The 14,797-nt window shown below is 47.1% G+C and overlaps 1 protein-coding gene across 1 annotated transcript in view; it reads right to left on the bottom strand.

Annotated features, from left to right (window-relative positions):
* The window catches only part of Lrp8 (LDL receptor related protein 8), a 31,669-nt gene extending 17,663 nt beyond the window's left edge, over positions 1–14,006 (bottom strand). Inside the window, exons 1-10 of the mRNA XM_029565517.1 lie at positions 13,954–14,006; positions 12,667–12,786; positions 12,469–12,594; positions 9,403–9,577; positions 7,261–7,488; positions 5,973–6,091; positions 5,606–5,745; positions 3,401–3,542; positions 1,770–1,922; positions 457–681 (exon numbers count right to left, since the gene is read on the bottom strand). Coding sequence (XP_029421377.1) covers positions 457–681; positions 1,770–1,922; positions 3,401–3,542; positions 5,606–5,745; positions 5,973–6,091; positions 7,261–7,488; positions 9,403–9,577; positions 12,469–12,594; positions 12,667–12,786; positions 13,954–13,969 — 1,444 coding nt within the window. The 5' untranslated portion in view covers positions 13,970–14,006. The remainder of the gene's footprint in view (positions 1–456; positions 682–1,769; positions 1,923–3,400; positions 3,543–5,605; positions 5,746–5,972; positions 6,092–7,260; positions 7,489–9,402; positions 9,578–12,468; positions 12,595–12,666; positions 12,787–13,953) is intronic.
* Between the last annotated feature and the right edge of the window lie 791 nt (positions 14,007–14,797).

Below are 14,797 nucleotides of genomic sequence, written 5' to 3'. Positions count from 1 at the left end.
ACAGGCACAAGCAAACCATAGTTACCAGTGCTACCAATTGGGCAGCTCACCAAGGCTGCTGGGAGCTTTCCAAACCTGGTACACAGCCCTCATGCAGAAGTCACTAACTATGAAATACAGACATACACCCAGGCAGTTGGGACTGTATGTTTGAGCACTTGGTTTATATGCCTCCTTTACCTCTCTTGACCACCTTGCAAACCAGTAAGGGGCAGCTTATATTTGCTCTTTTTAGGAGAAACTGAAGCTCAGGGATGGAATGCATAGCTTGCCTCCAGGCTCTTGAAAAGTTATGGGCACCTAAGGTTCCTCAGTCCTAGGTTGGCCTTTTCTTTCCTCCTCACAGATGAGTAGTATTCAGTTCTGGGAAGATCTCTCTCTCCAGACCCCAATCCTCATCCTGGGTCTCATGGGACCCTCCCAAGTCATGAAAGAATGAAAAGCTGGTTTCCTTACAGTGCTGTGAGTGGTTACTGGTTGCAGGGCTTAGGGCAGATGGGCTGATGCTGGGAGCCCTGGGGATAGGAACTGAGCTTGAGGCTGCAGCTGTCAGGCTTGGAGTCTCTGTGCTGTGGTTCTGGTAAGTAGAATCATGGGTGCTGGTCCCAGGAGCTCTTGTAGTAACAGGTACTGTCCTTGTCATAGCAGAGGCTAACGTTGTAGTTGAGGTAGACTGAGGTGCTAGAGAAGAAAGAAGTTGCTGCTTTAGTGCCTAAATTACTGCTATGAGTTATGTGTGAGGGGATTCATCCTCTTAGGCTTAGTTCAGATGCCACTTCTGTGATGTTTTTCCTCATCCCCTGGAATGAGCCATGATTTTCTCTTTAGCTGAATCCTAAAGCAGTTTGCTTTGATTCAGTAAAGATGAGGCAGTGAAATAATGGTATAGAAATAAGTATGGAAGAGGCCTTTGTAAAAGACTAGAGGGAGCTGGGCATGGTGGTACACAAGTGTAATCTCAGCACCTGAGAGGCAAAGATGGATCTCTGTGAGAGTGAGGCCAGTTTGCTCTACACAGCAAGTTTCGGGCCAGTTGGATACAGGGAGACCCTGTCTCAAAAAAAAAAAAGAGGGAAGTCATATAAACCGAGAAGCATTTTATCCTGATATGTAGTTAGTTATATTAGGGTTAAATTCTTCACATTAAACAATTGAACCTGAAAATTATAAATGATGCAATAGACTTAAAAGTTTAAGTAAAAGGCCTTGGCTATATATAAAGATTGGGAAATAAACCTCATTTATGTGGTTGAAGCATTTAAGTTCCAGTCAAACTGCAAAAGGGCTTCTATAGCCAGGCTTGGTGGTGCATGCCTTTGATCTCAGCATAGCAGAGGTAAGCATATCTCTGTGAGTTTGAGGCCAGCCTGGTCTACATAGTTCCAGGCAGGCCAGGGAGAGCTGGAGAGCTTGTCACAAAACAAAACAAAACAAAACAAAAAGTTTCTATATAGTATGCCAAGATCTAGGTAAGAAATAGGCAAACATGTAGTCATCTCTGTATAAACAGTAAGTGAAGCTGTGGGGATCATGGGTTCTTAACTAGAGGTTTTCAAGGGGTTCCAAAAACTTCCTGGAAATTGAATTTAAAATATTTTATGTATATGTGCTCTTTTGGGGAGATGAGAAAGCCTCAGAAGGCTTCTGGGAACGCAGACATCTATAGAAGGTTAAAAAGAAGAGCTGCAAAGGCGACAAGAGCTGGAGACGATGGAGGAAAATCGGAGCACATTGTGTCTCAGAAGCCATGGGCAGGGTCAGGCACTAACCTCGGTAGCATCTCTTCATATCTGGGCCCAGCCACATCGTGTCAGGACAGGCACATGTGTACTTAGGAGAGTGGCTAGAGATCTGAGGAGCAGGAAGGCACAGGTATTCACAGCCACCATTGGGCTGGACACTCAGCTCGCAGGCATCTGCAGCTAATGGCCAGGGTTGGGGGAGAGAGAGAGAGAGAGAGAGAGAGAGAGAGAGAGAGAGAGAGAGTCAGTTAGGACACGATGGACAAGCCAGGTCCCCTCATCCACTGATAATGAGGCCTCTCCCACTGGGCTTGCTCAAAAGGCTTCCTTACTTTTATTGAGTACCTACCAGCAGAGCACTTGGTAATCCTTACTCTTACTCAGTTCTTACACTACGAGGTGGGTGTTATGACCCAGATTGAGAGATAAGCCTATGCTCAGAGTACAAATGTACAAGTTATACCTCTAGGAATTCTGGAGACAGAATATGAATTGAGGTATTTTGGATTCAAAAGCTAAAACTAATCCCCTCACACACACACACTACTTTTCTGTCCTTTTTTCCCCCCTCTCTCCTATGTTACATATCACTTCTTTTTTAAATTTCTAGAACTAGAATCAGGCACCAATCTTATCTCCTTACCCCCTTTGTAGTCCCACTTTCACCCTGATAGCCAATACTTATTATAATTAGAAGTAGTCTATCCTAGTGATCTAGTAGACAACCTAGTGGTATGGTTCCTAAATTCTATTCCCAATGAACCAGCTGACTTACATATGGCCCTAGGACACATCTTTTTATACTACTGCAAAATGGGTGAAGAAGTGAATGAAATCAGGAACAACACTGCCACGGCAGAAGGAACTTTTGCAATCAGGTAGGCTTGAGTTTAAGTTTTAGTCCTTAGGGCTTGGAGAGATGGCTCAGCAGTTAAGAGCACTGATGGTTCTTTCAGAGGAACTGCGTTCAATTCCCAGCATCCACATGGCAGCTCACAACTGTCAATAACTCCTGGCCTCCGCAGGCTATACACATAGGTGCGCTTACGAGCATGCAGGCGAAACGCTCAGACACACAAAAAAATAAATGCAGTTTTAGTTCTTCCAGCTGCTAACACTGTTTTAGCTCTCTGAGCTTCAGTTTCTTCATCTGTTGAATGAGAAAAATATGCACATTTTTAAACTTTATAAAAAAATTTATTATTTTAATGTTATGTGTATGTGTGTATTGCCTGCATGTAGGTTAAGTGCACCTGTGTTGTGCAATGCCAGAGGAGGTCAGAAGAGGCTGTCGGATCCCCTGGGACTGGAATTACGGACAGTTGTTAGCTGCCATGTGGGTGCTGGGATTTGAACCCAGGTCTTCTGCAAGAAAAACCAGTGTTCTTAACCTCTGAGCCATCTCTCCAGCCCCAATATGCACATTTTGTAGTATTGGCAAAGCTATGAAATTTATATATTTATTTATACCAAGCCTTATTTCACAAAGAGCTTGAAGTAAAATGAGACAAAATATGACAAAGCACTCTTCAAACAAGAGAGATTATTGTTATTACTGCTACAGATCCTGAGTCATGACATGATGGGAACAGAGGCTGCCAAGTGACAGGAGAGCACAAGCAGGCAGCCAGGGACCTACCTCTTGAAGAAAGGCCTACCTCTTGGCTGCTTCAGCTCATGGAAGATGACAATGTCATGTGGGTTATTGAGGTTCTCCGCCAGGATGGAGATTTCCAGGCCATTGAGCCGATTTGCACTGAAAATGGCCTCGTTCTCCAGGTCTGTCCAGAATACCTTGTCCTGTGGAATACAAATGTGAAAGACAGGAGGCCCAGAATCTGAATGTATGATCTCAGTCTCAGGGCCCAGCCCCAAATCACAGTGACAAGAAGAGCTACCTAGCCATCTCCCCCAAGCTATCTGTTCTGCCCACAGATTCCTGGGGGACTCTCTGCCTCTGATGATGATGTAAACACTCCCCATTTCCCTTCTATCTTAGATGGTTATTTGGTGATTCTATGCTTTGCCCTGAAGGTCAAACTTACCAATCCTGAGCTAGGCCTGCTTCCTAGAGCCAGCAGAGACCGAAGGTTGGATCTCTATACCTAGTACTATTCTTGGGCCTGGGACTAAGATCAGAAGGAATGTGTGAGCTCCTGAGGGCTAGCTGCTGCTGGGCCTCCTGGGAAGATATACATGAGTCCATATGGCTAGTCCATACATGCCTAGACATTTATCTGTAGGCAAATCCACAATTACAGGTGCAACCATGCATCCTATCCACAGAGCCACATACCCACAGATCCATCTATATAGATAAAGACACACTCGTGCCAAAATAAGCTTGACTGTTAGTGTACATACACTCAAAACTGCATACACAGGAATGCATATTTTTACTCTAATGCATTTAGGTAGACGCATGCACATAATACTTTATACATGCCAGGGTATGCTCAAGCACACACACACCACACACACACACACACACACACACACACACACCCACACACTTTATACATGCCAGAGTATGCTCAAGCGCACGCACACCACACACACACACTATATCCCTGACAGGGTCCACTTGCGTACACACACACACACAGACACACACACCCACACACTTTATACATGCCAGAGTATGCTCAAGCGCACGCACACCACACACACACACTATATCCCTGACAGGGTCCACTTGCGTACACACACACACACAGACACACACACCCACACACTTTATACATGCCAGAGTATGCTCAAGCGCACGCACACCACACACACACACTATATCCCTGACAGGGTCCACTTGCGTACACACACACACACAGACACACACACCCACACACTTTATACATGCCAGAGTATGCTCAAGCGCACGCACACCACACACACACACTATATCCCTGACAGGGTCCACTTGCGTACACACACACACACAGACACACACACCCACACACTTTATACATGCCAGAGTATGCTCAAGCGCACGCACACCACACACACACACTATATCCCTGACAGGGTCCACTTGCGTACACACACACACACAGACACACACACCCACACACACTTTATACATGCCAGGGTATGCTCAAGCGTGCACACACACACACACACACACACACACACACACACACTTCACCTGACTTGAAGCAGAGGCTAGCTTTAGAGGAGGTCATTTGTCACAATTTCAAGCAGTGCTGAATGAAGCTGCTCCAAGCAGACACTGCCACTGCCCAGCACGCACTACTGCCCCTCCCTCTTCCCTGCCCCTAACAGTGGGGTTAGTTTTGGGGAAAGGTGTGTGAGACTTTGGTAGGGTCTGGTTGCCCCATTTCCCAAGAAGAAAGGTTATTAGGGTCAGAGCAGAGGGGGCTTTTGACTCTTTACCTTCTTGAGGACTTGGATACTGTCTAATTCACCTCCATGACCCCAGGATTTGGCAAAGGTCAACAGAGATGAGCTGAATGGCATAGCTTCTCTCAGGCCATGCAGCATACTAAATCTACATGATTCTAGAGAAACATATTCTTTCTTCCTTTCCTCCTTTCATTGGGTGCCTTCTGTAGATGACAGATAGTGCTGGGTGCTGGGGTGCACAGAGGAGGAATCTATGCGAAGTAACTTACCCGTGTGACATTCTCTGAGCGAGGAGGCTCTTGGGGAAAGAGCACAGGAAAGGCTGCCAGGCAGACTCGGCTACTGAGCCTCTGTGCAGGCCGTTCTCAGTGTAAGCACAAACATTTGGCTTCCCTAATCCTTTCTTTACCTTTGGACAAATCTCAGGGAGGCATCCTATTTGAACAAGCCTTCCCTAGATTTCAGCTTCCTGGCAGGGCCATGCCTACCCTCATGGGGCTCACCTCAAACACAGCTATCCCAAAAGGATGACTCAGGAAGTCAGTGGAAAAAATCAGCATCTTTCTGTTGCCTCCATTGAAGTCAATGCTGGACAGCTGGTGCAGCTTGGAGTCCACCCAGTATAAGCGCTGGCTCAGCAAGTCTTGGGGAGGAAAGATCAGATGGTCAGGAACTAGTCACTGCAGCTACGTCTCTGTTCTTCTGTACCCCTCCCCATTCACATTTCCAGGCCTTAGACTGAATGCAGCTTAAGGCAACAGAGGCACTGGCACCAGGAGGAGACACTAAAATAAGACCCCTGGGGCTCCTGACAGTTGTCAGGACCAGTGCCAGAGCAGGCTTCCAACTCAGGAGAGAGGCAGGACTCACCCAGGGTGATTCCATTGGGCCATTCAATATTGTCTGACACCAGTGTTTGTCGGTCCACACCGTTGAGCCCAGATTTCTCAATCTTTGCCTGGAACCCCCAGTCAGACCAGTACATGAACCTGAAAGATAGAAGAGCCCAGTTTGGCTTCTTGTTGGGGACAACTGGGGTGGTCTGAGTCACAAAGACTCAATGATCCACTGGAGAGTTGAGGATTATATTTAATGGGAATGGGAAAATCCTGAAATCCATTGGAACTATCAAATCTTAGAATAGGCACTTTAACCTTTATCTCACTTGAGAGCCTAGGGAAGTGTGGCTTGTCCTCAGTCCACCCAGGCTCAGCTGAACAACTTGAGTCCCATTCCCACTTCTAGTTGCTCTAACCAGAGCCCTAGAACATCTGTGTGGGAATGGTCCTTGCAAAACTCTCCCGATTTAGATGAGAAAGTAGATGACGTTCTTGACTTGGGTTCCTGCTCCTGGACCCTCATTTCTACTAGGCCTGGTAGCAGTCCACTGTTACTGATCCACCCTTTCATGAGGCTGCTGCCAACTAGTTGACCTCACTTGAAAAGAGTTTTCCTATCCCTACTTTGCAACTAAGGAAAATGTAGGAGGAACATTTTCACTGAGGAGGGAGGAAGGTATTGTTCTGCTCAAGCTTCCCAAGCCCCCAATTCAGGATGACCAGAGTAAAGCAATCTAGGTGGTAAGGGGCCAATTGACTGAACAACGATGGTGGAGATGGAGGTGGGTAGCTGGGACAGAGCAGATTCAGTGACCTTAGTCCTCAAATCTTACTGGTTGTCCCACATGCACGTTGTTTGTAACTCTTGAGGCCAATGGAAAAAGATATAGGGAGACAGACCTGGGATTAGGAGGGGAAAACTCCACAGTGTAACCAATGGTAGAAGCAGGCACAATGAAGCAGGCTCTATTGAACTAACAAGCTCCCTGAAAGTTTCAGCAGCTGCCAGATCCCACCGACAGTAGCCTGAAGAGAGGCTTCTTCCCCAAGAGCTACTACCAGGAATCTCCAGTCCTGCACTGCTCTAAGATGCTCCATTTCAGTGACGTAATGAGTGAGCCAAGAATTCAGGAAGAACACTAGTGACTAATGCCCAATACCTTGACCAGGGATGAACAGGATGGAGGCTGTGCTTGGACTTTCTTTCCTGTGTATGACTGGCCCACAGTCTTCTAGAACTCTTGATAGCTCTTGTGACAGATACCTAAGAACTGAGCACCTTTGCTGGGGAAGTGGGAAGTTTGAGTGGGGTCACTCACCCTCGCAGGGGGTCAACAGCGATGGCTCGGGGTTCACTGAGGTCCCGGCTGAAGAGAGTGCATCGGCGGCGGCCATCAACTGTGGCCACTGAGATAGTCTTATTGCCCGAGTCTGTCCAGTAGATGTGCTTGTGAACCCAGTCCACGGCCAGGCCCTCTGGAGAGTGCAGCTGCTCGTCAATGAGGACCACCTGTTCATCCGGGACACTGGCCTTGTCCATGTGGGCACTTAGGAGAAAGCAGGGCTGGCCATGGGCAGATGTTCCACCCAGGGGCCCATCTGGAGCCGCCTGTATACCCCTCCCCTCTGTCTTCTCTCTGGCCCATGACAGTGGGTTTTAGAAGAACTTGGTTACTCTCCACTTAACACATTCCTTGAGCCATCAGGGTAGGGATAAAGACTGAATCAGCTAGTTTCTGGCCTGGTGGAGCTCAATTGGGGCGGGGCAGAAGCTTATAGGCAGATACAATGCAGTGTGGAGGCTACAGCAGCAGGGAAATGGAGACTGCATCATCCTGCAGAGTGGGAGAAGCCTTTGTGGTTGAGTCCTGAAGAACTAGTTCACCAGGGATACAAAAGACAAAGCCGAACACAAAGGGACCAGCACATACAACTGCAAAGTGAGCATGTTCTGGAATAATATGAATTCTGCAGCAGAGCTGGTTTATGGGTTGCAAAACTGGAAATAAGTGTAGGCAGGAATCATATCCTGATAGCTCTGAATGTACTGCTAAAGAATTGGGACTTTATCTAGGGTCAAAGGTGAGGCAGGTAACTGAACAAGTTCAAGGACAGAAGCATGTTAGACCACTGTGGCACCTTTGGGATGGATGGATTGGAAGGGAAACTGATGAGGAGGTGGTTAAGACATGCATTGGTAAGATGAAGTAGATCTCCAGGAGGCTGTGCAGGGCGGAGAGAACTGGCCGCACAGACACTCAGGAGGCACCAATACCAGGACTTTTGCTTCCCAAACGCTGTTGTCCACAAGTTCCTCTTCCCCCATGCTATCTCCAGGTAATTACTTCCATATGCCCACTGCCACCCATAATTCTGACTCTCCAATCCTGACAGCTCTCTTAAGGCTGCAAAGCACTCTTGGATAGCCCATGAGCACCTTGAATTCAATGTGTTGCAAACTGCTTATCCTTATTTCTGTCCCTCAACCACAGACTGCCCAGCTCCCAGTCTCTGATCTCCAATGCTTCCAATCTAAAAGAGCAACACAGTACATAAAACCCCTAAGCCAGACACCCGAGATTCCCATTAACCCTGGAGTTAATGCCTCATTCAGCCCCATATCCAGCTCTCCTCAAATTCTCCTTTTCCAGTCACAGTTGTTGGACAGGCTCTGCTCTGGCTCTATTTCTGTGTGTATAGGTGTGAACTCTGTATGTGTGTGCTGCAGGGAGGCAGGAACCTAGTTGTCAGTGAGCACACCTGGCAGTTTGCTTCTATTCGTCTCTCTGCCCATCCGCTATCCCATCTTTCTTTTTACAGTGACTTGGTGACTTCTGAATGTCTGGTTATCAGCGGTCTTGCCAAGTGAATCTCAAGACAAAGTAAGGACATTAACGGTCCAATGAAGACAAGACATGCAAGGAGGCAGACTGACAACACCTGAGACAGACTTAGGAGGGACTTCCTCAAGAGTACGAGGAGCTTCCCAAGTGCTTAAGTCCACTGCCGAGGTCACAGACAGTGACCAGAGGTGCCTCCATGATGGCTGGGGTACTGTCATTTCCTTTGTGCCTTCTTCATGTCCCATTGGTTTTAAGTGGGATCCTTCAGGCAGAAATATCTGAGTCATCTTGAGTCCCCAGAATCCAGCACACAGATACCTGACCGGCTTTGCCAGGGGTTTCTTCCTTCCACACTTCCTGTGTCCTGCACTTCACTGCCGGACCACCAGGGGTGAGACATAGGCCAGACAAATGGGCTCAAGGTTTTATCTACTACAGCTCTCAGCCCACACCAGGCCAGGGGGAAGTCCTGGTGCTTCCACAGTCCATGATTCTGTCTCCTTCCCAAGCCCAGCTCTGTCCTGAGAAGTCCTAGAGGCAGAAGTCACACTGTTTTCTCTGTCAACTGCCCCTGGCTCAAAACTCTCAAGGCTTGGCTGCAGGACATGGGCTACTTACCTATAGATCTTGCGGTAGGAAAGGTCACACCAGTATATACGATTGGTGGCTACTTCCACATCAAGTGCCACGACGTTCTTGAGCATGGGGATGAGGCGCGAATAGTCCCGCTTCACCAGGTCTATCTTTCGCACCTCATGTCGGTTGGTGAAGATTAGGGATGGGCTCTTGCCAGCTGCCGTGCAGAGAAGCTGAGAGTCAATGCAGGCAAGGAATCTAGAAAGCAAGTCTCTGCCTAGTTTGCTAGGCAATGATGCTGGGTGACACATCATTTTTTTGTGCAGTAGGGGTGACAATCCCTTAGGCCTTTCTCAAGTCTCCCAATCACCCCGAAGTATGTTCCTTTTTAGCAATCACTACTCTTTGGGGCCCCACCTGCCATCATGTAAGAAGGATCCACCTGAACAAGTGAGGGTCTTAAAGAGATAGCCTGGTAAGCTGGGTGAAGCTTGCTCTTTATCTTGAGCCAGAGATAGGCCACATGTGACAGCTGACAAGATCACATATATGCAGTGTCCACAACACACAATTGCCTGTTATACAAAACCCATTTTTTATTCTCAAAGCTAGATTTTAGAGAATCATCTGTGACCTAGATAGTCTTGGCTATTCCATTTGGAAGGTCACTGTCCCATAGAGGATCTTGCACTGGTTCCCCCAGGTGGTTCTGAGATCTACTAGGTTATTCTCAGTTTCAGCTCCTAGTAATCTCTGTTCTTGGAACCCCCTGCCTGGGTCCTTCCTCTCCTGTATTTTCCAGCCACCTGGTCTCTGCCACTGTGCATCTATGCTAGGCTAATGCTGTTCCCTGAGAACAGGATGGGACCAGTTCAGGGCCATGTAGTACTGGGCTGGGCTGGCTGGGTGTGTGACTTATGTAGTGATGGAGACTATTACAAGACAAACTGGGGCAAGAGGGAAGCTGTGATACAAATGGCAAGGAAAATGGGATCAATGTACAGAAAGGGGCAGAAGAAGCGCTAGTTTCTAGGCTTTCTCTGCCACCAATAAACTGGAACTTTCCTCATCTCCAAATGACAGCAGTGACACTTTACCTCTCTGAAGTCCCAAGCTGGATAAGAGGGTATCTTGAGGTGATTTTTAATGAAAGCAGTGACAGTAACAAGAATCCATGTGTTTATGATTTGAATTTTTGCATAATTGCACTTTAGATATTTATATGTATGTTTTTTGTGTATACATAAACAGTATGTGCTGTCTCCACAGCACAGTGCATGTGCTGTTACACATGTCCTAGATGAAAGTAAAACTGGCTACATGATATGTGTGATGTATGAATGTGCATTATAAAGTATATAGTGTGGGTAGAACATATTCTTTTAATATTTTATTTTCCTTTTAATTTTATGTGTGTGTGGCCTGCATGTGTGTAAGTGTATCTGTGTCATGCAATGCCCTCAGAGAATAGAAGAGGGTGTCAGATCCACTGGAAGTGGAGTTACAAATGGTTGTTAGCTGCCATGTGGGTGCTGGGATTTGAACCTAGGTCTACAAGAACAGCCAATGCTTTTAACCGCTGACTCATCTCTATAGCCCAGGTAGTACGTTTTGAGATTTATGGGCTATCAAGTGTTATAGCTGCTGTGTTGTCATAATCAAGTATTCATGTATATGAACTCCAGACTCACATCAAACTGTTCAGTAACTGGAGATCTACAGTTTTCTTATATTCAACATGTCTAAAATAGTCTAATTCCCCAAACCTGCCTCTTTCACCATCTTTCTTAAATCCTGAAATAGCAATTTTTCCCCTCAGTTATTTGGCCTTGGAATCTTCTAACTCCCTTTCTAACTTTCTACATTCAATATATAAGCAAATCCCACTGGTTTGTCTGCAAAGTATACACACATCTGTTCACTTCTTAATCCCTCACAGCAACCATCCTGCTCTAAGCCTCTCTCTTGGATTACTGTAGTAACCTGTGGCTTCTCCAGCAATGAAGCCAGGTGGAGCCTAAATGTTACACCAAGTTCCCCGTCCACTCAAAACCCTTTGAGGATTTCCCTCAGATTTAGAGAGAAACTGAGTCTACCTTTATAACGGTCTAGAACGATTTGGGGATCTGCCCTGGGTTACCTCTCTGACTTCACTTCTTGCTGGTCTTCTAGCTCCAACTGTGACAGCTTCTTACTGTTCCTTCAACATCTAAGCATGTTCCTTCCTTGGGCTTCTGCACTTTGCTGCTCCAGCCTGAAGTGCTGTTCTTACAGATAACTACTGGGAAGCTTACCCCTGCACCTCCTCTAGGTCTCTGCTCAAATGTCATCTTAGTGGTTGTTCTGTTTACAACTATAACCCAGACTATCTTATCCTCATTTCCTACTTTATTTCTCCTTAGCTCTTACTGCCACCTGCCATGTACTGTATTTTAAAAAATATTTTATTTATTATTTTTATTTTATGAGTATGCGTGTATTACCTGCATGTGGGTAAGTGCACCCGTGTCCTGCAATGCCTGCAGAGGTCAGAAGAGGCTGTCGGATCCCCTGGAACTAGAGTTATGGACAGCTGTTAGCTGCCATGTGGGTGCTGGGATTCAAACTCAGGTCTTCTGCAAGAACAGTGTTCTTGACTGCTGAGCCATCTCTCTAGCCCCTCATGTACTGTATTTTATTTATCTATTTATATATCTATTTTTGATTGTTTCACTCATTAACAAAGGGATTCTTGTCTATTTTGCTTACTGAATCTCCAGTGCAAAGAATTAACTATTACTTCAGTTGGCTGAATGGATCAATGTATACAGTTGTACATAAGTCATGCCCTTCATGTGGGCCACCTATGCTGCTTGTGTGGTCCAGATTTGTCTTTATATTGTACTGTGAATGTGACTGCTGCAGGCCATCCTGGGGTGGCTCTAGCCATGTCTTTCTGGGTGTTAGTGGGTGGTGCATTGTGTGATATACACTTGTACTTTGAGCACTGTGTGTGAGACATACTTTCTATGTGTGTGCATGTGTATTCAAACTCTCCTCACATATGTGGAAACACGGTGCTTCCGATACCCCTCCAGAGCAGTCCCTCTTCCTTTGGAGTATACATACCTATAGCCTTGCAGTTCTTGGTCAGTGTGTCCATCTCATAGCCAGGGTGGCACTCGCATTTAAAGTAGCCCTTGTAATTCACACAGATTTGGCTGCAAGCATCTGGGTCCTGGCACTCATCAATGTCTGTGGGGAGAAGCAGAGGTCAGGACTGGCAGGAGGATCTGCCTCTGCTTGGGCAGATGGGGGAGGGCTCACCGCCACATGTCTTCTGGTCCAAGAGCTGGAAGCCTGCTGGGCATGTGCACTCAAAGCCAATCTTGAGGTCAGTGCAGATGTGGGAACAGCCACCATTGTTGTGCAGACACTCATTCAGCCCTGGGGAAGGACAGACTCCTGAACTCCTCTGACAGGCAGGAGAGGGGCCCAGAGCAAAGCAGAGCCTCTGGGCAGCAAGCTCCTACACAGCCAGAACTGAAAGCTGCATTAAGCTTCTATCTCATTAGTCAAGTGACTGGGAAAGAAGAGATTCACAGAGGGCAGGTCCCTGCTTAGACCAGACAGACAGGGACAGGGGAACCAGAACATTGGTTCTTGTCCTAGGCCAGGTCTTGGTCCACTACCAGACTATAGAGGCAGTGAGGCCTTTCCCTAGTGATCTGAGGTCTTTCACAAACACGTTATTTATAGCGCCTTCTTCCTTCTAACCTCCAAACTGAAGCTTACATGTATAAGGTTCAACTCTCAAGACACCCCAAAAATGCCTTCTGAATGTCTCTGCATACCCATCTCCAGCCTTAAGAAGTACACTTAGCTCCCTGGGCAGCTAGTTACACTTTGGAATAGTACTGCCCCTCATGGCATTCTTCCTTGCAGGATCTGCCTCCTGTAACTTTGCTCCTGCTCCTACATCTACTATTGGGTTGGCCAGGGTGTAGGGGGTCCCTCAGAACTCTGCAAAGTGCTGACTCTGGTCCCCTGCCATTCAGGTGCCTTTCTGTGGATAAGAGCCCAGAGTTAACCTTCTAGTCGGGAGAAGCCCAAACAATGCAGAATATGCTACTGTGCTATGGCTGTCTCCAGGCCAGGTTTTCTTCTACCATGCCTGTGGCCAAGTGAGTCTCTCCTGCTAGGAACTAATACAATGCTTCCTTTTCAATACCTTTTTTCTTAGCACCTGTCTGTTTTCCACCTTGCCACAGGCCTTGTCCCAGGAGTACCAACTGCTGCAAGGAGTGAAGGGAAGGCAAGAGGTCACCTGGGTCTGGTTCCCTCATCTTCCTCTCCCTTACCACCTTCTGTAGGGTCTTAGTGGAGGCTAGGACCAAGGCTTACCAAGTTCTCACAGCATCTCCTGAACTTTAGAATCATAGATAGTTAATTCCACAAGCCAGGGGGAAAGTACCACAGCACCCTTCTGCCCACCAGGCTCATGCACCACCACTCCAATGAAGCCAAGCAGAGCTGAGCGGAGCCAGCCATGGCCATGCATCCAGCTGGTCTGAGCTGCCCACCCCAGGCCATGCACAGCTGTAGGTCCCCCACCTCCAGCTGGAGCCATGCTTAGGGGATGTCCCCTTTACCCCTGGGCCTCCTTCTGTTTCCCTGGAATGTTGGTGCAACTGAAAAAACAAGACCATAGCAACCCCATGACTTTGGGGCACTAGAGGTAGCTCAGTTAAGTCCATCCCTGGGAAGCCCCAGACTCCTGAGGGGTGAGTTGAGCCATGGTAGCTTTGGAGTAGTTTCTGAAAAATACTATTGTTGGGAATCATAGTCACGATATACTCTCCCTTACTTCTCTTGAGCTCTATTAGTCCATGAGCATCATCCATTCATTTGTTCTCCCATTCATTCTGCAACTCATTCATGCACCCACTCATTTCCTTCCTCTCCTTTTGTAGGTAACAGCAACCCCACTATTCTATGTACTGGGCACTTGATTGAGTGGTATACATAGGGTAGATCTGCTCAGAAAGAGCTCAAAATAACTATGGCTTTTGATGAAAGAAGGTACAGAGTTCCCTAAGGTCAAAGTAGGCTGGGAGAGGAGAAAGGTTAGCAAGCCTAAATCAGTTTATCCCTGCCCATCTTCTTTGGAAGGCCTAAAGGGAGTCTGTGGTCCTCTCTAATTCTGTCTAGCCTGGAGGTAGTTCTGCTGGGGAGCTGGGAGAGGAAGGAAAGGGGGTTGAGTAGCCTAGAGGCACGAGTAGCATTTGATGTCGGTTTTCCCAGCACATGCACACATTTGCATGCACACATGTCTTCATGCACACACAAACTAGTTTATGTGCAGAGGAACAGACAGGCCTGTAGGCTCCACAGATGGGAGCACAGGCCAGCCTAGATATGTATGAATGCAATTCCCCTGCCTTACTCAGAGGAGATG

The sequence above is a fragment of the Nannospalax galili genome, unplaced genomic scaffold (genome assembly GCF_000622305.1).
Source record: "Nannospalax galili isolate Female #2095 unplaced genomic scaffold, S.galili_v1.0 scaffold1878, whole genome shotgun sequence".
NCBI classification, from domain to species: Eukaryota; Metazoa; Chordata; class Mammalia; order Rodentia; family Spalacidae; genus Nannospalax; species Nannospalax galili.
The sequence above is the reverse complement of the archived record's forward strand: the minus strand, read 5'-3'. Positions and strand labels throughout refer to the sequence as shown.